Source organism: Pavona decussata, unplaced genomic scaffold (genome assembly GCF_977016875.1).
Source record: "Pavona decussata unplaced genomic scaffold, jaPavDecu1.1 SCAFFOLD_167, whole genome shotgun sequence".
Taxonomy (NCBI): Eukaryota; Metazoa; Cnidaria; class Anthozoa; order Scleractinia; family Agariciidae; genus Pavona; species Pavona decussata.
The window spans coordinates 224,225-250,875 of NW_028145578.1; the positions used below are offsets into that span (position 1 = coordinate 224,225).

Here is a 26,651-nt window from a genome sequence, read left to right on the forward strand (position 1 = left end):
ATCGCTGATTTTTTAAGCTAAACAAAAAAAAAATAATTGTTTTCCCAGCATCCATGGCAAGCAGCGAAGTCAAAGCCAAACCTGGAAGTGACGTCACACCAGCTGGTGAGGATACTTTGGATTTTCATAATGACACTTTAAAAGGTGAGGATTCATGTTATTCTCTTACCAGAAGTCGTTAGACTGGAAAACTGTTCAATGCTAATCTTCACAGTTGAAAGAGAAGTGAGTTCAGTCCATGGATACAGCAAACTCCTCCGTAGATCCGCCAGAACTAGTTACAAACTCTTCCCCGTTTTTGTTGTTGTTTGTTTGTTACTGTTTTTATTTGCATGTTTGTTTGTTTGATTGATCTTGTAATGTTTTATCATTTACTATTTTCTTTTTATTTATTTGTTTCTAACACTTGTTCATTTAACGTCCACGCAAACATTGAAGCTTTAAGCTCTCAGTTAATAGCTAAAACAAATCCAGTCCCGGGTTTTGATCAGCCGCCGCTGTCGCTTGAGTACTGATTAAGTATTCGATTGCATATAGCAGCATCTCTAGCAAGCAGTGAAAGCGAAGCCATACATGAAATTGACGTCACACCTGCTGGTGAGGAGACTTTCGATTTTCATGATGACACTTCAAAAGGTGAGAATTCATGCTATTATCGTAGCAGAAATCATTTTAAGACTCGAAAACCGTTCTTCTTTACGTCAAAGAGCTTTTATAGACAGCCGATTTTAGTGTAACATATATTTGATGGAGTATAGTTGTTCAATTTTATGTATCTTAAGTTTTTAAAATAATTGTTGTCTGCCATTTTATATATATTTTCTATTCCCTTTGCATATGAAAAGCGCCGTGATCATCTTTTATGGAAAGTTGCACTATATAAATTTTACAGTTACACTTATAAGCTGAGTATACTGATTAAATTGAAATATTTGATCTTCCAGCATCCATGACAAGCACTGAAAACAAAGCCAAAACTGAAAATGTTGTCAAACCAGCTGGTGAGGAGACTTGGAAGTGTGATGATTACACTTTGGAAGGTGAGGATTCATGTTTTTCTCTTACCAGAAGTCGTTTTTAGACTGGAAAACTGTTTTATGTTAATCTTCACAGTTGAAGGAGAACTGAGTTTTAATCTTATAGTACTGATTAAATATTTGATTGCATTTCCCAGCATCCATAGCAAACACTAAAAACAAAGCCAAACCTGAAAGTGACGTCACGCCAACTGATAAGGAGACTTTGTATTTTGATGATGACACTTCGAAAGGTGAGGATTCATGTTATCCTCTTACCAGAATTCGTTGTTAGACTGGAAAAACTGTTCAATGTTAATCTTCACAGTTGTAAGAGAACTGAGTTAAGTGCATGGATGAAGAAATAGCAAACGCCTTTTAACTGTAAACCCTACCCTCTCCTCCCCTAAGAGTAGAGCTGCCAGATTGTCTAGTAGAAACTTTCTCTGGATTTTTGTTTTGTTTGTTTGTTGTTGTTGCTGTTTGCTTGTGTGTTTGTTTTTTAATGGTTTGTTTGATGGTTTTTCTTTATTTACTTATTCATTATAGGATGAAAAGTGTGTACTCATAGTTAATTAGTGATAATTCGTAATTCTACTTGGATATTGCTGTATTATATGCAATGCTTTTCGTAATGACAAGGTTTGAGTGGACACTGCAGTGAAATTTAACAGTTCTTCTCAATACTGGAATGTTTGTCTTTGTCCAGTATCTAACTTACAGTTAACAATAAGTCCATGTATCGCTGATTATTTAAGCTAAATCTAAAAGTATTCGTTTTCCCAGCATCCATGGCAAGCAGCGAAGTCAAAGCCAAACCTGAAAGTGACGTCACACCAGTTGGTGAGGATACTTTGGATTTTGATGATGTCACTTTGAAAGGTAAGAAGTCACGTCACTTACTTGTCCGGTTAAATGTTGGAAAAACGTTTAGTCCACGAATGATAGCTAATGGAAAATGGTATACAGTGGTATTCCGATTTTGTCGAACCCTCGGTTTCCCGAACCTACCGATATCTCGAACCAAAACTTGTTTTCTTTTGATTTGCTTCACTCAAGCTCTATAATTTCACCCCCGATTTCTCGAACCCTCGATTTCTCGAAAGTCCCGATAACTCGAACTAATTTTGGCTTCCGTGGGACAAATTGACACTCGATAACTCCAACCTGCGAATATTTCGAAACCAATTAGTGCGGATGTCAATTATATTCACGCCTTTAAACAAATTGACACTTCAGGATAAGCTGTTTTGTCGCGTTTATAATCGATGATCTGTGCAAAGTATCAGGAACATAGACCAGAGTTTCTCGGTTGCAAAGAAGCAACAAGTTATTACAAATTATTTCAGCTAAGTTGAGTGAGCGCTATATACAGGCTCTACACGACATCTGTTCTGTTATGTTCCGTTTTTGTTTTTTAAGTACGTTTTGTTTGTAAATAAAGGTCAAGATCTACATTAAAGAGGATGTATGTTTGTTAAAATTTGAACACTTTCTCATAATCAAACAACACCTGGCCAATTAAGCGTAATTTGATGCCACTTTCGATTTCTCGAACACCCGATTTCTCGAACCAATTTGCGTTTCCCCAGGAGGTTCGAGAAATCGGGACTCCACTGTAATAAAGGCCTCCTTTTCGTTACTTATTAACACCCTCCCTGTCCTCTTTAATCCTATAGTGTGGTTATTTTCAACACCACCCTCCCCCCAATATAGGCCCCTTACCTCCCCATTATTAGTATCGTCTCTTTACATTAGGTTATACAATTTGCGGCTCAAATAAAAGTTGACCGTTGTTCAGGTTACTGCAGGGTCACTGTCACGGAAGTTTCTCTTGTTTTGGTCGAAACTGCTCAAATATGTGACAAGGAACCTTTTCTCTAACATCAAATTGCTCTTAGAGCACCGAGAATAAAATATGAACTGATTTCTCCTGCGAAGAACAAACAAGAATCAGTTTTTTTTTTCTCCAAATACGCTGGAAGAACTTGAAAAAATTGGCCAATTTTCTCAACTTTTAATCCATTTTAATCTTGGCCATTAGCGGCCAATGATAACTAACACTAGTTTCTGTGTAGTAGTGTGGTTATAGTAAACAAAACTGAATCATTATTTTAACGACTCTGTCGATGCAAATGTGTTTGTTGGCCATTTAAAGTAACATCACAAATAGGTGATACTGCCCCTTTAAAATATGTATGCTGAAAAATAGTATAGGGAATGTATACACACAATTCGCCATGACCTTACAGACAAATCACTTAACTTAATGAACAAAAAAGCACTGAAGAAAATATACCAACGAGCAAGCGACAACAAAACACAACGGCTTAAAACAGCATGACAAAACCACACACAGCGTGACAAACACAGTACTCCCAAGCCGGTGTCAAAGATCTTTTATTCATAGTTAATATCGAAATTGGGCTATTGAGGGAGTGGTTATGAAACCTTGCCATGTTAACAATAGTGTTGCAATTTATGTTGGAAGGGCCGCGACCGTGCACAATCCTTTTTTTTTAACTTTGATACTACAGTTGAATATCTTACTATTGGTGATTTGCTCCAACACATTTTAAAATCTATTGTGGTTTGCACGGTCAACGCCAAAAACGCTTACAAAATATACAACACTAAAATGAAGTAGTTTGACGGGCTTCATACGGGCTTAACCATTGCCTTTTATTAACTATGTTTTAATTTTCTTCATTTTAGCAATAGCAGAGGTTTATAAGAATGAAGGTAATGATGAATACGGGAAAAGGAATTTCCGTAACGCCGTCAACTTCTACACGGAAGGAATTAAAGTGAACTTCAAGGATGAAGAACTTAAAGCCAAACTGTATTGCAACAGGGCGACAGCGCTCTTTCGTTTAGGTGAGATGTTTTATTTCAATTTATTTATTTATTCAGCATTTATTTACTTACTGTATTAGCACAACTGAGTCGTGAAAATGAATTGGACCGTACCTGAATTCCTTTCCAGACGCTCTTTCGCTCGTTCTCGAAAACATTTTTCGCGCCGATTTTAGCCGGTTTTACTACGTCCTGCATCAACTAGCTTTCCTCGCGTCTCAGAGAACACAGAGGTCTGGCCAGCTACTTCAGCCTGAGGCTAAATAAATTTATTTATTTATAATTTTTAGGGAATTATCGGGATTCACTAAGTGATGCAAAAGTTGCCACTAAATTACAACCATCTTATGTCAAAGCAATCATTAGAGGTAAGATGTCTTAAACTTCTAGACAAAAGAAAAAGAAAGTAACGAGTTAACTGCAAAACCGCCACGATATCTACCATATCATCTACCATACAATCTTTAAAGTGACAGCCATTAACAATGTTTTGCAAAATATAACTTAATATATAGATCATGACTCTTTTACACCAGGCCTAGGTGGGCCAACGAGCCGCGAATTTATACAATATCCATCCGTTTTTTAGAACTGGTTCTCTGTATCAGTGTGTATTACACGATGTATTATTGTAAAAGATGCTACCTTGTGTATATGCGATTCTATATGTTTCAACTAAAAGAACAGTGTGTTGCTGCACATCACCAGTCAATGATTGAACAGAAACATGTTATTTTCTTTGAACCTCCCTACTTTTATCACACGTCGTGCAGATGTCTGACATTGCGCATGGCATACACCCCATGACTACAATCAACTTATATATTGTATGAAGTGTTCGCGTCGCCTCTGTGTCCATATTAAGCGGGTTTCATCATTTAAAAAACTATATCGTCTTATTTCGAAGACTAAGCGGCTGTTCATAAAGTGGTGTTTAAGGTTGCGTTCGATTGACCGTATCCAGAATAAGAATATGCGAAATAGCTGTTAGATTTCTCTTTTAAGTAAATTTGGGAAGACATTTGTGCAAACTTTCGCTGACACATGATAATTTAAGAGCGATTTTGTATTTTAGTAACTCTAGAAACCTCTTGAGGAATTTATTGGAATTATTGTATCTATTCCTATTCTGGAATAGGGTCAATCGAACGCACCCTAGCTGTATTGCAAAACGGCGATCCTTTTTCATCATCCTCTACTGTCATTATCATGATACATGTGCGCAAACATAGAAACTAAATTTTGAGGTAAACTAACTTGACTTAAAAATAAATCAAGTTATCATATATGTTTTTTAGGAGCAAGTGCTTATCTGGAGCTGAATCTGTTTGAAGAGGCGATCACGTGGTGTGATCAAGGATTAGCAGTATCCTTTGTTTCTTTCATGTAATGTTTAAAACACGAGCAGCAGTGTTTTATCGGGTTTTAGACCCGATAAAATACGTGCTGCGAGTTTTTTGAACGGCTTCAAAAACATTCCTGGAAAAGCGTGTTAAGAGAGTTCATAACAATTATGCTTTTGTGAACGTTGGAGAGTAGCATACCAGAAAAACATTAAACACTGCACACTAATAAGGAGGAGGTTTTATTGTGTTTGAAAACCACTGCCGTGATGTTTTGTCGACAAGTTTGATAGGTCAATGGGCTTATGAATTATTACTGAGTTTTTGAGTGCAGCATAAACATTCCCGGATGTAACAAGGTCGTTTTCATAATGAAAGGCACACAAAACGTGCCTTGCCACCCCCCCCTGCAAAAAATAAATAAATAGATAAATAAATAAATAAAAAATGATTAGCATTCCTACGTTTTTATACTGCCACAGTATAAAACATAGGATGCTCTGCAGCTCACTTCCTCCCCAAGCAATGACTGATTAACACAATTTGACAAGTGAAAGAAAGTTTTAGTATATATGTATATGCCTTATTATTCTTATCTGATTGCAGTAGTTGAAAGAGAACACAAGAGAACCACTTAAATGTAGTCACTTTACCCCTACTTTTACCGCAAAAAAGCGTTTCAAAGACCATGTCAGGTAACAATCGAGTATCGTTGTACTCGAGAACCCTGAGGTCCAAAGAAATTCACCGCCAACTTTGTTGTAATGATACAAACATAGGTGCCTTTCATCCCGTCCGGGCGCTGAGGGCCCGCGATTCGCACTAAAGATCTGGGAGACCCTCAAACGTTCAAGTTTTCCGATGAATTATGGCAAAAGCAGCCCATCAGGTACAACTAAAAATTGTGACTAGTTATAACGTCTCATCGAATTTACCTGCTTTCTTTACAACGTAACAACCTTAACTTTGAAAAGATTGACAAAGAAAATGCGACGCTGTTGGAACTCAGAAGCAGGTCTCAAAAGGTATTGTTATTTACCTTATTTTAATGAGTAGTTTCTTAGGCCTAGGGCAAACGTCGAATCTAAGTCGCGTCGAATTTATTAAAAAAAGGTTCGACAAAGAGTCGACTTAATTCCAGTGTGGTAGCAAACGTCGAACCTGCGTAGACCTAATTCACAAGTTGCACTTCGTGAAACACGGGAATAAGCACGTGTTCCCGTGCTATTAGGAACCTTACGAAAACACCACGGCGACGGCGACGACAACGCCACAACACAAAAGGCTTAATGAGCAAAAACAATCGCTCTGCACGTGCGTTTTACATTTTGGTACATTTCTTTGTCGTCTCCTGCAAAACAACAACGTGAAATGACCAGATTCAAGGTTTTGTGGAGAACGTGAACACATGACAGTGATTTTTTTATTCTCTTCCTTAACTTGAACGGTTTAGTTTGTCGTTTGTGTACAAGTTGAATGAGTTAAAATAATCGCGAAGTAGCACAAGTGAAATAAAGTTATAATTTCAAATGACGTTTTCGTTGGGGTCACCGTCTTGCATTCGTAAAGTCCCTATTTACTCGATGCGCGGCAGTTATTGCTAGGACTTGCTAGCAAAATGCCGAAATACAGTGCTCCGGCGTCGGGCTTTTCTTTGGCAATTAATTGCGAAAAATAGAAAGAGAAGACTCAAACACTGAGCAATTATTGCAAATAGGCAATTCGCGTTTCAATCATTTATATTTAGTGTTCATGAAACACGAAAAACACATTTCCATCACGCTGTGCGACGTCAGCAATGGCTTTCGATAGCTCGCCATTTCTGGTCGCGAAATAGTCTTTGTACAGCGCATGCTCGTCAGGGGGGGTGGGAAATAGCGTTTGGCAGATGGGGGAGTCGGTATTTTTGTGACGTTTGCGCAGTCCATCACATTTGAATTAATTATTTTGTAATTCGCATGATTTATGAGTTCAGCGCGTGTTTAGAACGGCGTTTGCTGGAACGCCGAACCACTGTCGCATTATTCGACTTGGCAAGTCGAACTTATGCTGGAGTCGAACCAATTAATTTGAGTCGAACTTAATTGCGGCAAACGTCGCACCATTCATGCGCCTATTTCAAAATTAATAGGTTCGACGAATTAAGTTCGACTAAGATTCGACGTTTGCCCCAGGCCTTAGAAATAGATTTTGTGATAAAAATACACGCTAAAAGGTCACGAAGTTTCGACCTCTCCGAGGCCATTTTCAACTGTGCGTCACGATAGGAAATTGCCCCCTTCCTCAAACTAGGAAAGATTTAGTGATTTCACTTGGAACTGTACAACTACACTCATTTGAAATGCAGAATAGTGCACAGCTGTCACAATATGCAACAATAGAGCATATGAAATTTCAATAGAATTATTCAATAGATTATTATTCATTATTATTCATAATTATTCAATAGAATTATTCAATAGATTATTATAGATGGTCCGGTTACTAAAAGAACATTATTTACAGAAAATCACACGTACTTTCAATAGATCATCCTACGATTTACCAACAAGCGTGTATTAGCTGTGAAGTATATCTGAGCTGATTTTCAAAAAGGTGGCTACAGAAATTGAGCACATTTTGAGACTTTCTAAGCTGAAGGAATATGCTAGTCATTAACAATACTCCAGTTACGGTTCATCACAAGAAATTAAGGTCAGGAAATACTATGCAAGGGAAAAGAGGGGCTTTTCTTTGGAATTATACGTGACATTGACATCCGAGTGAAATGAAACATGACCTGTGATCCGACTAAACAAGTGTGACATGGCAATTATTAACGGCGCCAACGCATCGTTAATCTCACCCAAAACCCGGTCTTTTAGCGCTCAAGTCTAGCTTTCTACAACAGAATCGGCTTAATCGGAGCAAGACAGCGTTTTAAATTGATTTTTCGTCTTCAGTCTAGATCCATGACACAATCCGAATCACGCCAAGCAAACATCTGGAAATTATTTATGACATTGAGACCGGAAATCCGACCCAAAATCGCACTTCTTGACTAATCGATCACTAGCCTAACAACGCTACGGTTATAAAGGCGAAAAATAATAGAATAGCTTTTCAAACTCACGCTTCTTGAAGAGAAAATCCTTGCCCATTCTTGCTAGTGTTTTCCATATCAGCTTAAGTCCCGGATGTAGAAATCAACATTTGAAAAGGGAAGGGTTAGCGCCCTTTTCCACCACAAAAATATACTAAGTCTTTGGCAGGGTAAACAATTCGCGAAAATTTCACGTTGCCCGAAAAGAACTCATCCCTAAGACCTAATTTTTAAAGCCAAAGACTGTCACCTCCTCAAGCAAAGCCCACAATATACAAGCCTTTAATAGTCCAAGCCCGAGTAACTGAAAATTACCCGTTTAGCTAATAAACGAGGACTACTGGTAGCAAGCATATTAGACGAGGCAGGAACTGCACTCGTAAGACTTTCCCCTCACTAGACTTAATGATGTCCTCAGGAAAACTTTGCTTCAGGAAGCCAAACGAAACGCTAGGTCTAATGACTTAGTTCTGAGCTCAGAGCGCGCGCCGAATTCAAAGCCAAATCGTTGAGCGATTAAAAGACGTTTAAGAGAGTGGGGCTAGGTTAACAAACCAGGGAGGGGGGGGGGGGGAGAGAAATATTTTGATTTTATAAATATTTGCTATTGACCATTGTAATCTATTTACTTACTGATGTGAAATTCAATAGGAAACGCTAAAAAAAATAAATAAATATCTTAAGAAAAGTTAACAAAAACGTCAATTTCTGTAGCCACCTTCTGGAAAATCAGCTCAGATATATCTGCGAGGTTTACTCTACAATAAAGAAAGTTGCTGTGACCAAGAAAGATCTCTCTTCTTTTGCTGTCTGTTTTCGCCATGGAACGAAGAAACTAGACCTTGTACCTCTGGCAGTTTGTAACGAGTGCCGGCTGCCAAGCTAGTTTGCTCTACCGAGTTTCTTCCCCGTTTCCCGCCGTTTCCCGCGCTAGCACAACCCGTTGCTAGTTTTCAGTTCACGCACCGATCGCAAATAATTCACAAGTAATATTTGCTCGCCCTCGAGTACCAGAAAAGCCGCCGAGATAAGCCAAATTAAACTCTCCGCAGCAAGATAGCAAAAACCTCTCGTCACATTTGTCTAAAATGTGATAAAACATGTCAATGATGAGTATTTATAAAGTTTAAAAAGGACATGAAACAATGAAACAATGAAGTAATAATGAGGCTTGCTAAGAACTGGTCTAAACAAATAATTTAGCGCGGATAGAATCGCATTGTTTGTTTAGTAATGGTTTCAGTTCTTTGATAAAAAGCATTTCAAAAATAAGACAATCGAGTTTGTTTTGACACTTTCTTAAAATTTGAAAACTTCGCACAATGTCATTTGGGGCCATGTTGTGCTGCTCCCTAAGGTGGTTTCCGATTGCCGATCCCTTATGCTCCTCAATTCGCTGGTGAAGGTGTCGGCACGTGTAGCCGACATAGCCTCCATCGCACAGGCCACACTGAAAAATGATACACAGCGCATTGTTGATTTACAAGGGGTGGCTTGTCTTCCCTCACTTTTATTTCATCCTTGATCTTCCGACTTGTATACACCGGGCTGATATCCACAATGATCTTCCGACTGAGGTCTCCGAATATTCTGCGCACTGCGTTTGCAGATTTCTGATTTTTGAAAGGCAGCATTATTCTGATTGGGGCCTCTGGTACTTGCTGTTGGGTACGTGAATCCTCAGATACTTTTGAATCAATGAATTGGCGGATGGTAGAGATCACAAGTTTGTCTGGGTAGCGCAGTCGGCAAAAGATCTCTTTGAGGCGTTCACATTCCTGATGAAAAAGCTTCCACGTAGATGAGAGGTTAAATGCATGGTTGAGCATGGTATTCAGCAATGACCGTTTATATCTACTGTTCACTTGGCTGTGGTAATGTAACAGTAGCCCAGTGTCCGTTGGTTTCCTGTACACCTTCGTGTCTAACCGGCATCCATTCCTGATTTTATCCATTCCCAGAAAGTGGAGTCTGCCGTTTTCTTCAAGCTCCATTGTAAAATTGATAGAAGGATGACTGTTGTTCAATGTCGTTAGGAACTCAGAGGCTGTTTCAAAATCAGGCATTGCGCTAAGCGTATCATCTACATAGCGTTTGTAAAAGGCAGGCATCTTGTTTTCGGTTTCTAGCTGTTTCTCGATGTTACACATGAATGCGTTAGCCATGAGAGGTCCCAATGGCGAACCCATAGCAACACCATCCACCTGTTCGTATAGATTTCATTCGAATTGAAAAAGCTGATTTTTGGTTGCAATTCTCAACAGCTCTTCTCAGCTTTTAAGCGTTTTAAAAAAGGTGTTCAAAAGGTATTGTTATTTGTTTTATTTTAAAGCATAGAGGTTCTCTGTTTTAAAGCAAATAAGTGTTAGCAGGATATTACTCTTGGTAGGCCCTGATTGTTAGGATAGAAAACAGTTTCATTATTTATAATTTCCAACAGAATAAATGTCATTTAAAAAGGTTAAGCGGACGAGCGATCCGGACTAGACCTTATTCTCTTAACCCTATTCAGGCTGCGTGCTGCAGCGTCAAGCTGGCGTTGAATACTTATAACTTCCCAAATAAAAATAGCAAACACCACCAAACCTGGTGAATTTTCCTAAAATTCATTTGGTAACAACTTTATTGCGTTCGACGAAGGAAGAACGCTTCCTAATCTTCTGGGCTGCCTGTGATCGCGTAGGTTTCCCTGTGCATGCAAGCGAAAGCTGACCGGTGTTTTTTCGTTCGATCGGCCGGCCGGCCGGCCGTTCACCTTTTCAGCGCCATTTTGAATAACGTCACAATTTCGTTGCCCAAAGCATTCTGCCTCGTGCTTCGCTGGAGTTTGTGTAAAGCGGCCAGCAGACTGTGTTCGTCTCACAACTCAAGTTTAGAGGTTTTGTTTCTTTCACTCTTCGACGAACAAGGACATATATGGGATCATTTGCGATGAACAATACGGTAGCACACAGTTTTTCTCTCTCTGAATTCATGAGGTTTCTATAATAATTTTTTATGCCTGTACAAGGCTTTCAATATGCTAATTAGATCGGAACATTCAAAATGTTTATCGCTTCATAGCGGTGGGATTTTGGCGTAGAGTAAGCTTACATCCAAAATGTTTATTGCTTCATAGCAGCGAAATTTTCGCGTAGAGTATCAAAAATATCTTTCTTGTTGCAAGTAAAGAGTAGTAGCAAGTAAAAGCAAATAGTGTACCGTCTCAGTAACATTTTCATCTCTCTGAATTCTTGAGGTTTCGAGCAATAGATTTTTATACTTGTGTCTGAGATCAAGACTGTCAATATGCTAATTAGATCCCAACCTGAAAAGTGTTTATCGCTTCCTAGAGGCGGAAATTTCGCGTAAAGTATAAAAAATACCTTTCTAGTAGCTAATAAATAGTAAGATTTAGTAGCAAATGGAAATATATAGTCGATCGCCTGCGGTAGTATTTTATTTCTGTGTTAGCTTTTTATGCTTGTACACGCGCATTTGATTATCTGAGATCAAGACTTTCAATATGCTAATTAGATCTCCACATTCAAAATGTAGGTGGCAGATCTAAGATGGAGTCTATGAAGAACAAATGATTCAATTATCACGTGATATAACGTCACCAGTCCACTTTGTGGAGCTCAAAGGAAACCGTTTTGGACATGCTATATACCATCCGAGTTTCACTGCTGAAGCCTCAATGGCTTTGGAGTTAAAAAAGGGGGATGGAACACAAAGTGACCCCCTAAGGTTCAGTTCGAGAATCGGTTTGCCCTCGCACAGTGAACCAGAGCAGTGTTGGGTTAAGAAAAATATTTGGACCCCTCGACTCGAGTCAACGTCATCTAGACCGTGGATTCACTGGGGGATCCAGGAATTTTTGATGGAGGGTGGGGAAGGGGGGGGGGACGGGGGTCCAAACTTTGATTCAAAAACACTGTTGGAATTTTTTTGCGGCAAATTACTTATCGTCCAGACCTCCGAGTCCCCTTCCCTCTTCCCCCGCTCGCGATTACATCCTCCTCTTGTGCGTGGTAATAAAGGTTGTACAGATGTCGTCAATATCAACGTTAAGTTCATGATGCAAGTGTATGCGTGCAAGTCCCGTAAACCGCTCCTCAGACATCCTGTTTCAGAAATGTGACTTGATTCTTCGCAAGCCGGAGAATGAACGCTCAGTTTTAGTAGAACTAACAAGGATTGTACACCCAATTATAAGAAAAACTCGTATGTTCGGATATTTGTCCTAGTCAGCATGTTTTGCACACTCGATAAGATTTCCCGGTAGTAGTAAATTTGGTGCGCACTATTTTCAAAAGTTTTGCCATTACTTTAGCTCAAAAAGAAGCGCGGACGGTGTTGTAAGTCCTGTCGCCAAACCTGTACCTTTGCTGCTAAATTACGAAGGCTGTCATGCTTTACCAAGGCAGACGAACCAATGCAAGGCAAAGATTTTCGCTCCAGCCCTGTTGTGTTCACTAAATCTTGAATTCATTTCTTCCAACAAATGATCTATGGTATGACAACATTAACACGATAATGCGATTCCGGGTTTATATTGTTTTTAAGTGCGTGCCTCCCAGTCAGTGATTCTTAGATAGATAGATAGATAGATAGATAGATAGATAGATAGATAGATAGATAGATAGATAGATAGATAGATAGATAGATAGATAGATAGCCTTTATTTTAAAACGATGAGTATTAAAGCTACATGAGCTTGTGGGGTCGTTTGCAATTAACTAATTACAAGTAAACTAAAGAAGCTAAAAACTAAGGGTATATACAGACAAAATGTTTGAACTAAATTAACGCTTACAAATATGAAATCATGAGCATAAAATTAAGTATATACAAAGTTATCTTTTCTAAAATTACAAGTGGATGCAGACGTTATCTTAAAGCTGAATTCATTAAAATTAGCTTGAAAATTTAAGCTTTAGCTCGAGGTCACGATAAGGAATGTTATTTGTCAGGGCACTACAGTTGTTGGTCACTGCATTCCACAGCACTGAGCCTCTAAACGCGACAGAGTCTTTCATGTAACGCGTGTTGAAGCGTGGAACAATTAAAGAAGCGCAAGTCCGGGTTGAATAGTTTGTGGCCCGTTTCTTAGAAATCAGGTCGATTAATGTGACAGGTAACCTATCGTGGAAAGCTTTATGGAGACAGATAAAAATGGCTAATTTATAATAAATAGACAGAGTCGGCCATTGGGCCAGTTGTAGGACATCAGCAGATGCCATATCTTTTGGCAAATGAAAGATAAGTCTCGCAGCCCTGCAGTGAAGTCTTTCCAGGGAGTGAAATAAGTCAGAATTGCAGCAGGATCCCCATAGTATAAGACCATATGTCACTGATGGCAAGATGACCTTAAAATAGAGGTCCTGATGAACGTTTTTAGGTGCTGAGACTCTTGCACCAATCTTGTCAGCCAGTCTAGAGGAGTCTTCAAACCATTCATGGCATTCCTCTTCTGTTTGACCTCACCCTGTGAACTGCTTTAATAGTGTCGTCAATCATAGAATAAGCTTGGAAGACATCCTGGTCTTTCTGTTGAAGCTTGGCTGCAATGGGTTGAGTGTTTCTAGGCTATTCTTTATAATTAAAAAAGTGAAAATGAATCCGAAGGTCTTCAGATTTGCCAAAAGGCCTTGTGCCTTGATTGTAGTCTCCATGTCCCATGTCAACGATATGAAGGAATATAGTGCTTTGCGAGCAGACGCGAGCAGACCACCAAAGGGTACACCCTCCTACCCCCCCCCCCAAAAAAAAAAACAAAACAAAACAAAACAAAAAAACAAAAACAAAAATAGTAATTTCTGAATATTCTTGGAATTTAATTTAATGGCAAAATGATTTTAAAAAATCAAGCAATTGAATAGTGATATGCTCTGCTGTCGATGCAAAAATTTAACTGTCAAACAAATCGTAAGACCGTCCCATGGATCCCTCGACACTGGGACTGTGCGGACGGCGGGATCTGGCTGCAATCTGTCGGGTGCCCAATTGTTAAACATCTACATGAAATCCCGTTGCTGCTCTCGTTTAATAGTGAGCTTTGATTGTGATTTATTTAGGTTTTTCATCCAGCCGATACAGTTTGTGTCTTCAACTAGCTGCAATATATCTCGTAATGCTCAGTGCCAAAGTATTCAACCTCACTAAATTCCATTATTATTTCCTTGCATGATATCGATGAACCATTTTACAACCAAAATTAAAAAACGTTACATGACGTCTTACATTGGGGATTACGAAAAATACGATACACATCACGTCAAGAACGTGCAACAAAGAATATAATCAATCTACAGTGAACTCTCTCAAAGCGACCACTTCTCGTAAGCGACCACCTCCCGTAAGCGACCTCTTCGTAAACAACCGTTTTGTTTCTCAGTTAAATACTGTTTCAAGAGCTCTCTCGTAAGCGACCACCACTCAAATTTCTAAGGGACTGCGACCACTTTTTAGGCCAGAAATTTGACATATTCTTTTGTTTTCTGTTTCTGGTAAGCGACCAACCAACATATTCGCGTATGATCTGAGTAAATAATTAATTACTCAGAAGCAACAAAAGTTCAATTCAATTTAAAGTTTAATGACGCTACCCCGGACAACTGACAGTTTACAGACAGAGAAGATTACTATAATTAGATCTGTAGGTAAATGGGAATTGTTACAGTGATCTGCTCCAAAATGTTACACAAAGTTTCGTCAGAAGAACGAATAGATGTGAAAAAATCAAATAAATTAGTTTCTATTTGCCTTATGTTAGCTGCTGGGGTAATATTTTTAGGTAATTAATTTATCAGTCCAGCATTAGGCTTATTTTATTTATCTTTCCCGTAAGCGACCACCTCCCGTAAGCGACCACTTTGTCGTGCACCAAGGGTGGTCGCTTACGAGAGAGTTGACGGTATTGGAAGCAAATAGTTAGTAGAAAAGCCGTATGTGAACCCTCGTAATTATTACCACTCTCTTGATGATTTCCAGATAACTTTCAAGTACCATCAGCAAGCTCGTAGTATCACCAAAGAATTTGAAAGCAAAGGTTCGGAAGGAACGTCATACATGAACCGTGGTATTGCTTACTATCGCCTCGGTGAATTCAAGAAGGCTATCGAGTTTTATCAACAAGCTCTTATAATCAGTAAAGAATTGGGGAACAGAGATTTAGAAGGAAGAGTATATACGAACCTCGGTAATGCTTACCGCTCTCTTGGTGATTTCAAGACAGCTATCAAGTTCCATCAGCAAGCTCTTAGTATCCTGAAAGAAGTTGGGAACAAAGATTCAGAAGGAAGCGTATATACGAACCTCGGTAATGCTTACCACTCTCTTGGTGATTTCAAGACAGCTATCAAGTTCCATCAGCAAGCTCTTAGCATCAAGAAAGAAGTTGGGAACAAACAGTCAGAAGGAAGAGTATATATTAACCTCGGTGATGCTTACCGCTCTCTTGGTGATTTCAAGACAGCTATCAAGTTCCATCAGCAAGCTCTTAGTATCCTGAAAGAAGTTGGGAACAAAGATTTAGAAGGACGCGTATATACGAACCTCGGTAGTGCTTACGGCTCTCTTGGTGATTTCAAGACAGCTATCAAGTTCCATCAGCAAGCTCTTAGCATCATGAAAGAAGTTGGAAACAAACAGTCAGAAGGAGGCGTATATACGAACCTCGGTAATGCTTACCGCTCTCTTGGTGATTTCAAGACAGCTATCAAGTTCCATCAGCAAGCTCTTAGTATCCTGAAAGAAGTTGGGAACAAAGATTCAGAAGGACTCGTATATGCGAACCTCGGTAATGCTTACCGCTCTCTTGGTGATTTCAAGACAGCTATCAAGTTCCATCAGCAAGCTCTTAGCATCATGAAAGAAGTTGGAAACAAACAGTCAGAAGGAGGCGTATATACGAACCTCGGTAGTGCTTACGGTTCTCTTGGTGATTTCAAGACAGCTATCAAGTTCCATCAGCAAGCTCTTAGTATCCTGAAAGAAGTTGGGAACAAAGATTCAGAAGGAAGCGTATATACGAACCTCGGTAGTGCTTACGGCTTTCTTGGTGATTTCAAGACAGCTATCAAGTTCCATCAGCAAGCTCTTAGCATCATGAAAGAAGTTGGAAACAAACAGTCAGAAGGACGCGTATATACGAACCTTGGTAGTGCTTACGGCTCTCTTGGTGATTTCAAGACAGCTATCAAGTTCCATCAGCAAGCTCTTAGTATCCTGAAAGAAGTTGGGAACAAAGATTCAGAAGGAAGCGTATATACGAACCTCGGTAATGCTTACCACTCTCTTGGTGATTGCAAGACAGCTATCAAGTTCCATCAGCAAGCTCTTAGCATCATGAAAGAAGTTGGAAACAAACAGTCAGAAGGAACTGCATACGGTGCGCTTGGTGATGATTACTACTCTGAAAGGGATTTTGAGAAAGCTGACAAGTGTTATCAGCGAGCTCTTAAAATCGCCAAAGAAGTTGGGAGCAAGCTCTCAGTGGGAGAACTACATATGAGGCTTGGTTCTGTTTATTTCTCTCTTGGTAACTTTAAGGCAAGTTTGGAGTTCTATCAGCAAGGTCTTAGGATCGTTAAAGAAGTTGGGGACAAAAATTCAGAAGGATACGCTTATTACCACATTGGAACTGTTTATTTCCGGCGTAGAGATTTCAAGACAGCTATCGAGTACCATCGGAAAGCACTAAGTATCGCTAAAGAAACTGGAGACAATATGCTCGAAGCAATGGCATATGAGCGTCTTGCTAGAGATCATGACTCTCTCGACGATGTTTGTACAGCTGAGGATTTTTTTAAATGTAGTGTACGATTACTTGATGAACTTAGGGGTCTTCTCCAATCGAATGACAGATTGAAAATCGTCTTCCGGAACCAATATAAGGCTTCCTACATCAACTTATGGCTTGTTCAGTTACAACAGAACAAGACAGAGGAGGCGCTTTTTTCAGCTGAGCGTGGACGTGCACAGGCTCTGATGGATCTTATGCAATCACAGTACGGCGTAAAATCAGTTCATCCAGTGTCTGCTGAGAAGACGAGTATAATCTCTTCCATTCCAAGCCACCTTCCATCGCAAACGATATTTTTTGCTGAATCCCCCAGTTTACTCAACTTCTGGGTGCTGCAAAAAGGAAGTCTTTGCAAGTTCGAGCAAAAGAAAATCAGTGATAGTTTGGAGTCTCTGACTCACAAAACATACAAACAGATTGGAGTCTTTAAAAATGTCATGTGTGAGAATCGCTCCTTGGATGGGCCAGCAGAGGAAGAATCTGAAGAGGTTCCTTATCGAAATCGCGATGAAAAATCAACGGCATCTGCAGAAGGCGAAGGCGATGCTTTAAAGGCGTTGTCCGATGTGGTCCTGGGACCGATTTCACATCTGCTGCAAAGCGATGAAATTATCATTGTTCCTGATGCTCCACTATTTTTGGTTCCCTATGCTGCACTTCTGGACCAACATTCTAGGTACTTGTCTGAATCGCTCACAATTCGACTGGCTCCTACACTGACAAGTTTGAAGCTAATGACAGAGTGCCCTGAGGGGTACCACAGTACGTCTGGTGCACTGCTTGTTGGTGATCCATGGGTGGAAGGTGTCCGTTACAGAGGAAGTAGAATCCTGCAGCTTCCGGCTGCCAAAGAGGAGGTGGAAATGATCGGTGCTATTCTGAACATCAAACCACTGACTGGAAAAGAGGCAACAAAAGCTGAAGTGTTGAGTGGGCTAAGCTCAGTGGCCTTGGTACACATTGCAGCCCATGGCCGTGCGGAAACTGGTGAAATTTTCTTGTCTCCTGATCCAACGGTGGCCAAGAAAAAACTCAAACAGGAAGACTTCCTTTTGACTATGGCTGATGTGTTAAATGCCAAACTGCGAGCAAGATTGGTTGTCCTAAGCTGCTGCCATAGCGGCCGAGGGAAGATTAAGTCCGAGGGTGTGGTGGGTCTTGCGCGTGCATTTTTGGGTGCCGGTGCTCGTTCTGTCCTTGCATCACTGTGGGCCATTGATGACGAAGCTACTCTGCAGTTTATGAGATACTTCTACGAGCATTTGGCGGAAGGACAACGTGCCAGTAAGGCTCTCCACCTGACCATGAAACAAATGCGGGAATCTGGCAACTTCAGTGACATTAAATACTGGGCTCCGTTTGTGCTGATCGGTGATGACGTAACATTGAGTTTTGGCCACTTGAGGTAAGTTGTTTGGGCTTAATGGTAAAAGTCACCGTTTAATATTTATTAATTTAAAGGATTTGAAAACCTCTCAACCCTATCAGCCTAAGTCCCAAAATTCGAAGTGTAAAGCTGATCGGCTTTCATTCGCGTACATGGGTACATCTTTAAGTTTCGTCTGCGAATTCTTAAGTTTGGTAGGCTGGTGACTGCCCTTCATTAATGAATATTTGGTTTTATCAATCGAGTAAATAAGGTAATTTTGTCACGGTAAAAAGATTCGAGTGCTGACATTTCTAGCGAAGGGCTAACACTCGAAACGTCAGCACTCATATCTCACTTTATGGTGGGCAAATTACGTCTTCATGATCACCTCTGTTAATAATACATTGTCCTTGCAAGTGGTGGCCACAAGTGACGTTTTTAACTACATCTCCATAAACTCGTTGTGGGAGCTGTTGGCTGAGGATTGCAAAATCATCTTCGGCAATGCGTATGGAGAAGTAGATCCGTATAACAGGGCCACTTGTGGCACGTGTGTGTGTCGTGAGAAGGGAAAAGCAGCTCTCCGTGGCTACCACCTTGGTATTATTCAGTGCTTTGAGCATTCGTAAGATTCTGACAATACCTCGAAATCGAATTCGAAGCCGGTGTGGTGTCCTTGTTGCTGTCTAAAGGTTGCCTTCATTATAGGGTTTTTTTTTTGTTGTTGTTGTTGGTTTGAATGGATGGTCATACATGTTTTATTTTCTTTCTTGTTTCAGTAATGTTTCAGATCAGTGTGAAAGAACTTTCGACGATGGTAAGTTGCATTAATGTGAACTTTTATTCCGTTATCTGTCATACAAGGAATTAAAACAGTGTTCATTACTGCAGTCCGAGTCACCATCATAAAAGGATTAAGTCAAACCTGTAGGACCAACCCTTATAAACGGCCACTTTTCAATAATTAAAAAATCACCCCCCCCCCCCCCCCCACCACCCACCTCGTCCTCCACCCACACACACAATCACGCAAAGTTGAATCCTCACACAGCGACCGTGAACACTTTGGGAGCTGATGATTTGAAAATCTCTCTAGTTTTTAGCTCTGATAAGCGACCACTTTGGGCTGATTTCAGGATGGGGGAAAATATAATAACGAATAGTTGTTTAATTCCAATCATGATGACAGTGACTTTTTCTCTCACACTAGAACGTTTTGTTTTTGTTCATTAGAGTATGTTTGTTGACCACTGTGCAACTCAGATTTGTGGGAATTCTTAAGTATGCACTGAAGTGTGGGTGTCGGCTTTATGAAAACGGGGCTTGAACAGAACACCTCCCGAAAACAACCTCCTAGGTTTATTATTTTGGGAGTATTCAACTGAATTTAGATTAATACTAACTATCCCGCCGGGGGTAGAAGGGGGTGGGGGGGGGGGGGGTATTGGGTTGAGTTTTGAATAGCTTTAGATGGAGATGTGCCACTGGGACTTTGAAACCTTTCTCCTATACCAAACCATGTTCTAGATCAGAGACAAAAAATCCCCCCATCCTAGACTTGGGTCTTAATTTTTATTTCCGCGACCTTTTTTCAAACCAAATTTTTCTCATTGACATCCTATTCTAGAACAAAACTCTCCGACTTCTATACCCTTTCCCAGGCATAACTGCTTCAACGATATACCTTTGGCAGCAGCATATACCTATATAGCATAAAAGTTATGGGAGTAGCCCCCTCCCCCGTGGGTTATACCATAAGTTGCAGTGGTACTTGGTAATTTGGGTTTGTTGAATACTGTGATTACACATGTCAATATTTAATCATACGATGTCTGTTAAGTTCCAGAACAGCCAGGAAAAACACCCTGATAATCCAAAGGATGCTGCAGGAAATATTCCTAGCGTTGGATGATAATGTAGATGAAAGATGACAAAGATCCACAGTTATTGCATTGCAAAACGTAATATTTTGTTACCCGGGCAACAAGCCTAGTTATAGAGTTGTTGTGTAATACATTTTTGACCATGTTCAGTATTTTCAGAGATAAATTACAGACGGCAAGGCTGTTCCTTACAGCAGAAAAAAAGGACGAAAACAAAGAATTTGGATGTATAAACGGAAAAATATTTGTACAAAAATTGCCCGAAATTTCGGTTTGAAAAACAAACCATGTAAATGTCTGCTAATGACCCTTGTATGCTTTCTACGTAATGACTATGAATCAAAAGAAAAATGAAAAAAAAAAAAAAAGAAAAAAAAAAGATTAAAATCTCATAAGTAAAACTAACATATGCCAATATTTCTGGAGCTATTTTTTCATAAATCCATGTATACATAAATATGAATATATGAAACATAAATTTCAACTGCGGGTGAAAGATTGAATAGAAGCAAGACCCTTGTAGTTAAGCACTTACGCAACTTAGCGGCTCTCTGTGAGGGTCTTCATATTCATTTATTCATCGTCCACGGGTATATTACAAACTCACAATATGTGATCAGCTTATAGTTGGCTTGATAGCTCAGTTGGTAGTTCACTACGCCGGTATCGCATAGTTCATGGGTTCGAATCCCTTTCATGTCTAAATTTTTTTTAGACCTTCTTTTCGCCACTTTTTAAGTTGCGTAAATAACTTCAATGGCCTTTCTCCTATCTAATAATTTTATAATATATTCAAACACAGGATAAAATACCGATTATCCAAAGGAAACATCTGAGCAATCCAAATAGGAAATGACGTCACCGTAAAGCAATCAGATTGCGCCCCAAATCGGCAAAATCCTGCTGCTCCAACAGTTAATGTACATACTAAGTAAATGAGCAATAATTGTAAGTTTAACTCGATCAGTAAAAGTTATGTAAGTGTCCTTGTATTGTCTTTTCTTCAAAGGTTTGGTTGCTTTTGTACTGTTGTCTATACTTGCATTAATCGAGGCCTGAGCTGAAAATTTGTTGCTATAGAGCAGTTTTGATTCTTCGTTAATCTGGCTTTAGGCCTTTAGGCCTCTTATGCTGTGGAAACCACAGTTCAAAGCAAAGGGTGGTGGAGAAAAAAAATTGTAATTTCATGCTAGCTCGAGACTTTCATAGCCTTGCAAAAGACGCCGCTCGTCATTTTTTAGTTTGAAAAAAGTCCGTTCGCCAGCCTTTGCCTTTTTCATTTTACGCTGAAAAATGTAAAGTATTGTAACACCATGAAATATTCAAAATAAACAATTTTAGTTAACAAACATGTTTGTCAGTGGTTATTTATTTCTCAGTGAAGACAAAAAAGATGAGCAATTTAAAGCAAAACCTAACGGTACAATAACCGTCCAGTAGCACGAAATTTTGCAAGAGTGTCATTTTGTGAATTCGGGTGATGATTGGTGGATTGCGGGACAAAATTTTAGTGAATTTAGGGGCTGTTTACATGGAGGGAGGAAGATCCTAGCACTAGGAAGATCCTAGAAGGCGGATCATCCTAGCGCCATATGTTTTCTGTATTCAGTTTACATGCAAAAAGTTGTACTTGGCCCTAGTGCTAGGATCTTCCTAGAGATAGGATCTTCCTAGCTGAGAGATAGGAAGATCCTAGTACTAGGAAGATCCTAGCTCCATGTAAACTACCTTCGCTCGGAAGATCCCAGTACTAGGAACAAAAAAGAACAAAATGGCGGCAGCCGATCGTTCAGCTTCTAAAGGCCGACAATTTTTCATCTTTTCCTTCTTCTCTTGGTAACCACTCCGACCGAAATTTCTGCATGTAAACCAAATGAAAAGTTGTTTCGCCTTCTAGGATCTTCCTAGTGCTAGGATCTTCCTCCCTCCATGTGAACAGCCCCTTAGACTACAGTGAAACCTGTGATGAGCGGAAGGCTTCGGAATCCTTGCTAGCGTTAATACACTTGATCAGAATTATACAGTATAGTTAATTATAAACCTCTTTATATGTCCTCGTTTATTATGCCCACATCTTCGAGGATGGGTACATTTTAGTTCAAAACTCGACACCAGCTGTAACAGTCTATAGCAAAATACGGTACACAGACTTTTGTAATACGCATTTTTGGAATTTGCAGACTATTTTTCTCGGAAGGGGAGTTGGCATCAAGAAACATCCTCTCATCTAACGTTTCGGTATGAAATGGCCTGATGCTGGAGGCTCAGAGCCAATACAAGCCTTACGGATGTTCCTCACATTGCTCAAACTTAGTCGTTAGTTGGTGGTGTCGTTAATTTTTCACATATACAACTCTCTTTAAAGACTGTGTGGGAGACTAGACCAAAATCTGCTAAATGAAGAAACGTATTCACATAAAGAATGATAAACGAAGGGTGGATTAGCAGGGAGTTTCTTAACGACGAAAAGCCAAACTTGGGCAAAGAAGTGAAGCGAAAGATGGTCAGTAATAATAATAATAATAATGATGATGATGATGATGATGATGGTGATAATAATAATAATAATAATAATAATAATAATAATAATAATAATAATAAGAGAGAATGCAGAAGGCGGTTTTATCGGCAACGCTGAACATTGCAAGAACTTTCAAAGTAGTACCATGATAATGGTTTATTACAGTGTATACCAAGATTGACAGACCAGCCATGAATAGACCAGCTATGACTTTCATACATTTTTATATAGACTATGACTTAATTTTTATATATTTTTATATATTTTATATTCGTTATATATGTATATATATTTTATTGATTTATTCACGTCCTATTTTAAGTTTCGCTTGGCTCACAGGTTACGCTACGCGCCCTATGTTGCTTTCTTATACTGCGCATACAGATAGTTTTACTGTGCATAATAATAATAATATTAGGCTCCTATGCCTAAGGGGATCGAGAACCCCGAGAAGGAGGAAGTTAGACGTTATGGACAGGGATCTAGAAATAGAGAAGGGCAGAGCAGGACTTCTCTCGGCTGCTATAGATACTTTATTATGGGTTGTTTAATAGGGGTTTCTGAATTTTCCTCATTTTAGTATGTTTGATTGGTCACATGAATGACTTTTATTCTTTTTTTAAATTTAATATAATTGTTTTTTAAAAAATATTGTGCTTGAAAATAGCTCTGTTGAGCTTCAAGATATTCTTTTTTTAATCACAATTGAATTGTAAATAGGTTTTTTTACTATTATTTTTTCTACTTTTAACTTGTGGATATCGATTTGCCTTGGAATATTTTAATAAAGAGATCATTATTTAAATTAAAAAAAATATAATAATACTAATAATAATAATAATAATAATAATAATAATAATAATAATACTTGGGGTAGGTAATAGAAAGGTTATTGAGAGGTGGGACCCACCATGGACATTGCCAGAAGTGTAAAATACATTCTATAAACAAAACAAAATGATGGAAAACAATTCACATTGATGGTTGCATAACCATTTTAGCTGAGTCATTAAAGTGCCCATATCGGAATTTTTTTTATTTTCTTATCTGAATCTAAACATCACCCTAAGAACTTCAGCGAAAAAATTTTCGATTTGCATAAACCGCGAATTTTTTATGAATTTTATAAGACGTTCAAATTTGCCGCCATTTTGGCCCACCATTCGCATTAGTCTCCTCTCGGTTTAGCAAGAGCTGTGACGTAGATTCAGGAACACGTGACTTCAGCCTTTCTCTGGATCTCACTGAAAACAAGTCGCGGTTTTTGCGCACGTTTCTCGAAAATGCCGGAAAGATGTGTTGCAGCGAGATGTGGAAACATCAAAGACGAAGCGAATGGAATAAGCATGCACAGGATTCCTTTCTTTGGCACCACATGCCCGCAAAGACTGAGGAGGCGAAAGAAATGGATCGATTTTATGCTGGAGCGGTGGAAGATGTGGACGCGCGCCTGGAAAGACCTCGTCCTTGTGCTCGATGCACTTCAATGACGAGGATTTCACAAGGCTGAAGAATTCAGGTTTAAACTTAAAACGTGAACTGAAGTAGGATGACATCACGTTTGTGTTTATCCTTTAAAACAGCTAAGCGAAAGGAAGACGAAGACCAAGAGCCACCTTCGGAGAGGAGCAGGGAAAAGCGAATGGTAAGCTTTCGATACTGAATATTAACACCCGCTTGTGACATTCTAAGCGTTGTAACCTTCTGAGGTTTATAGGTTGACCTCACTGTTAACTCAGTCGCAAGTTTTATAACATATGGCGTAATTGTTTTGGTATATATTCTCATAGATCGTGAGATCCGCGAAGTTTCGTTGAGACCAAGCTCTCAAAAAATACTAGCACAAATCCTACCACTGATGTAAATAGACCGATGCGAGAACAGTCGCACTCGGCGAACACAGAAAACATTGTAAACCACGATTTAGATAAGGTAGATAAACTGCAGCAAGAATTCAACGAGCTCAAACAAATATTGTACACACATGTGTTGCAGAATTCTGCAAACAATAAAAATGTTGAAAAGTATAACAGCGTTATCTCTGAAAACCTAACCACCACAACGGGGGTTCAAAATAAAAAAGGGCACAAAACAAATAACAAGCGCAAAGAGCGCAGAAAAAAATTGGCTAATAAACGGATTGAGACACAAATAGAAAAACACGAGAAATTCATGAAGAATTTTTCAAACAAACAGCTTAGCGGCAGCCTGTTAGCGTTATTTCTATAGGGCTCAAATTTGTCCCGACACCGGTGACAGACACGAATTACATTAGACGCCAACTCTTGTTAGACTTCGAACATTTCGCAAGACGTATGCGCCTAAAAGATACAATGGATTTCGTAAACTGTGGGACAGTGACAAAAAGGAAATTAACCTGTTCATTGGACAAGCTAACAACTTCCATCCTACGATTAAATTTACGGCCGCAATTTCAGAGATCGAAACAAGCTATTATTATCACAGTTCAACACGCGTCCTTCCTGTAGTTCCGCGAGAACAATGTCGCTAGTCAGCGCTTCCCAATTGCCTTCGAGTTCCTTGCAGCAGTAGCACTCGCTGATATTTGCTAGCAGATCACGGCTACAGTTACCACAAGTACATCTACATGGAAAACAATTCGTTCGAATGTATGTGAGTACTTGGCCATAGTTTTGACAGATGATAATCAAGAGCGCGCATGCAAAATGCAAGGTGAGAACTTTACCATCCACTAACACGCACTCTATTCTCCAAGCGTTTCGTTAAATCTTCCTCGAGTCGTCGCTTCTCCTCTTGTTCCTTGCGATATCTTTTTAGCCATTCTTCGTCTGCTATCGGCTCGTCCGCGTACGGTTCGAGTGTATCATCATCTTCACACGTATTACTTGTTTCGCGGACGCCATCTATCGCCTCGACTTCGACGCTTTCAAATTCGTCCTAGCTGCTTTCTTCGGCGGTTTGCTCACTTTCCGTGTCAAATAAGTTTTCTGCCATGGAATATACTTATTTGGAGCTAAGTTTTTCCTTCCTACCGGTGAATCTGACGATTTTCTTTTTGCCGCGAATGTACTTTACTGAAGGTCAAGTGAGTGCATAGACGCGAGAGTTCCTGAATGTACGTCACAGACTATGTCACGTGGCCCTATTGTGAGCCCGTTGGCATTCTCATCAGCGGGTCGGGTGGACCGCAATAAAATAGGATTTTAAAGATTTGTAAAATTCATAAAAAATTCGCGTTTCATGCAAATCGAAAAATTTTTTCGCGGACGTTCTTCGCGTAATGTAAAGATTCAGATGAGAAAATAAAAAAAATTCCGTTATGGGCACTTTAAGAGATAGCCATAGTGTCGTGAGTATAATATCTTTGTTTTTATTGTGTGAATTAAAGAAACAGTAACTAAACACTGATAGTAGCCTTCGTAGTAGGTGTCAAAAGTGGTGGAGGGGAGGATATTAGGAAGTGCGTGAATCATGAGGTGCAAATCTAAGATTGGAAAAAGGGGCATCCTACCCTCCCCTCCCCTGTTTTCCTTGACTTGCACTTTGTACTTGTGTCTTACACTCTGCGCTTATGAATTCATCCTCTTCCCTTTTAGGTGTCTGCAACTTGCATATATTTTTCATTTATGGTCTAAATCTTTTCTTCTTAGCCTCTTGATGAGTTTGGTCACAAATCCAACATTAGTCTTGTGTTTGATTCTGAGGTAACTTTAATTTAAGTGACTTGAATTTGCAGCATATTTTAATACATGTTACATTTCATTGGGTGTGATTTCCTATCAATAACTGCTGAGTGTTTCTGTCTCAGGTT

At 39.4% G+C, this 26,651-nt stretch overlaps 2 protein-coding genes, 1 long non-coding RNA gene and 1 pseudogene across 3 annotated transcripts in view; 2 read left to right on the forward strand and 2 right to left on the reverse strand.

Annotated features, from left to right (window-relative positions):
• Window positions 1-26,651, reverse strand: part of LOC146464221 (uncharacterized) — a 119,911-nt gene that overhangs the window by 36,745 nt on the left and 56,515 nt on the right. The gene's annotated exons all lie outside the window — the stretch shown is intronic.
• LOC146464224 (uncharacterized) overlaps window positions 1-26,651 on the forward strand; it is a 50,309-nt gene that overhangs the window by 2,054 nt on the left and 21,604 nt on the right. Inside the window, exons 4-5 of the mRNA XM_085130034.1 lie at window positions 945-1,040; window positions 1,175-1,270. Coding sequence (XP_084986160.1) covers window positions 945-1,040; window positions 1,175-1,270 — 192 coding nt within the window. The remainder of the gene's footprint in view (window positions 1-944; window positions 1,041-1,174; window positions 1,271-26,651) is intronic.
• Window positions 3,787-21,606, forward strand: LOC146464225 (uncharacterized). The gene is made up of 8 exons (XM_085130035.1): window positions 3,787-3,893; window positions 4,163-4,240; window positions 5,171-5,238; window positions 6,190-6,240; window positions 15,273-16,064; window positions 16,413-18,490; window positions 19,234-19,271; window positions 20,295-21,606. The coding sequence occupies exons 5-8, from the start codon at window positions 15,351-15,353 to the stop codon at window positions 20,321-20,323; spliced, it is 2,859 nt and encodes a 952-aa protein (XP_084986161.1). The 5' UTR covers window positions 3,787-3,893; window positions 4,163-4,240; window positions 5,171-5,238; window positions 6,190-6,240; window positions 15,273-15,350; the 3' UTR covers window positions 20,324-21,606.
• Window positions 9,444-10,877, reverse strand: LOC146464226 (uncharacterized; annotated as a pseudogene).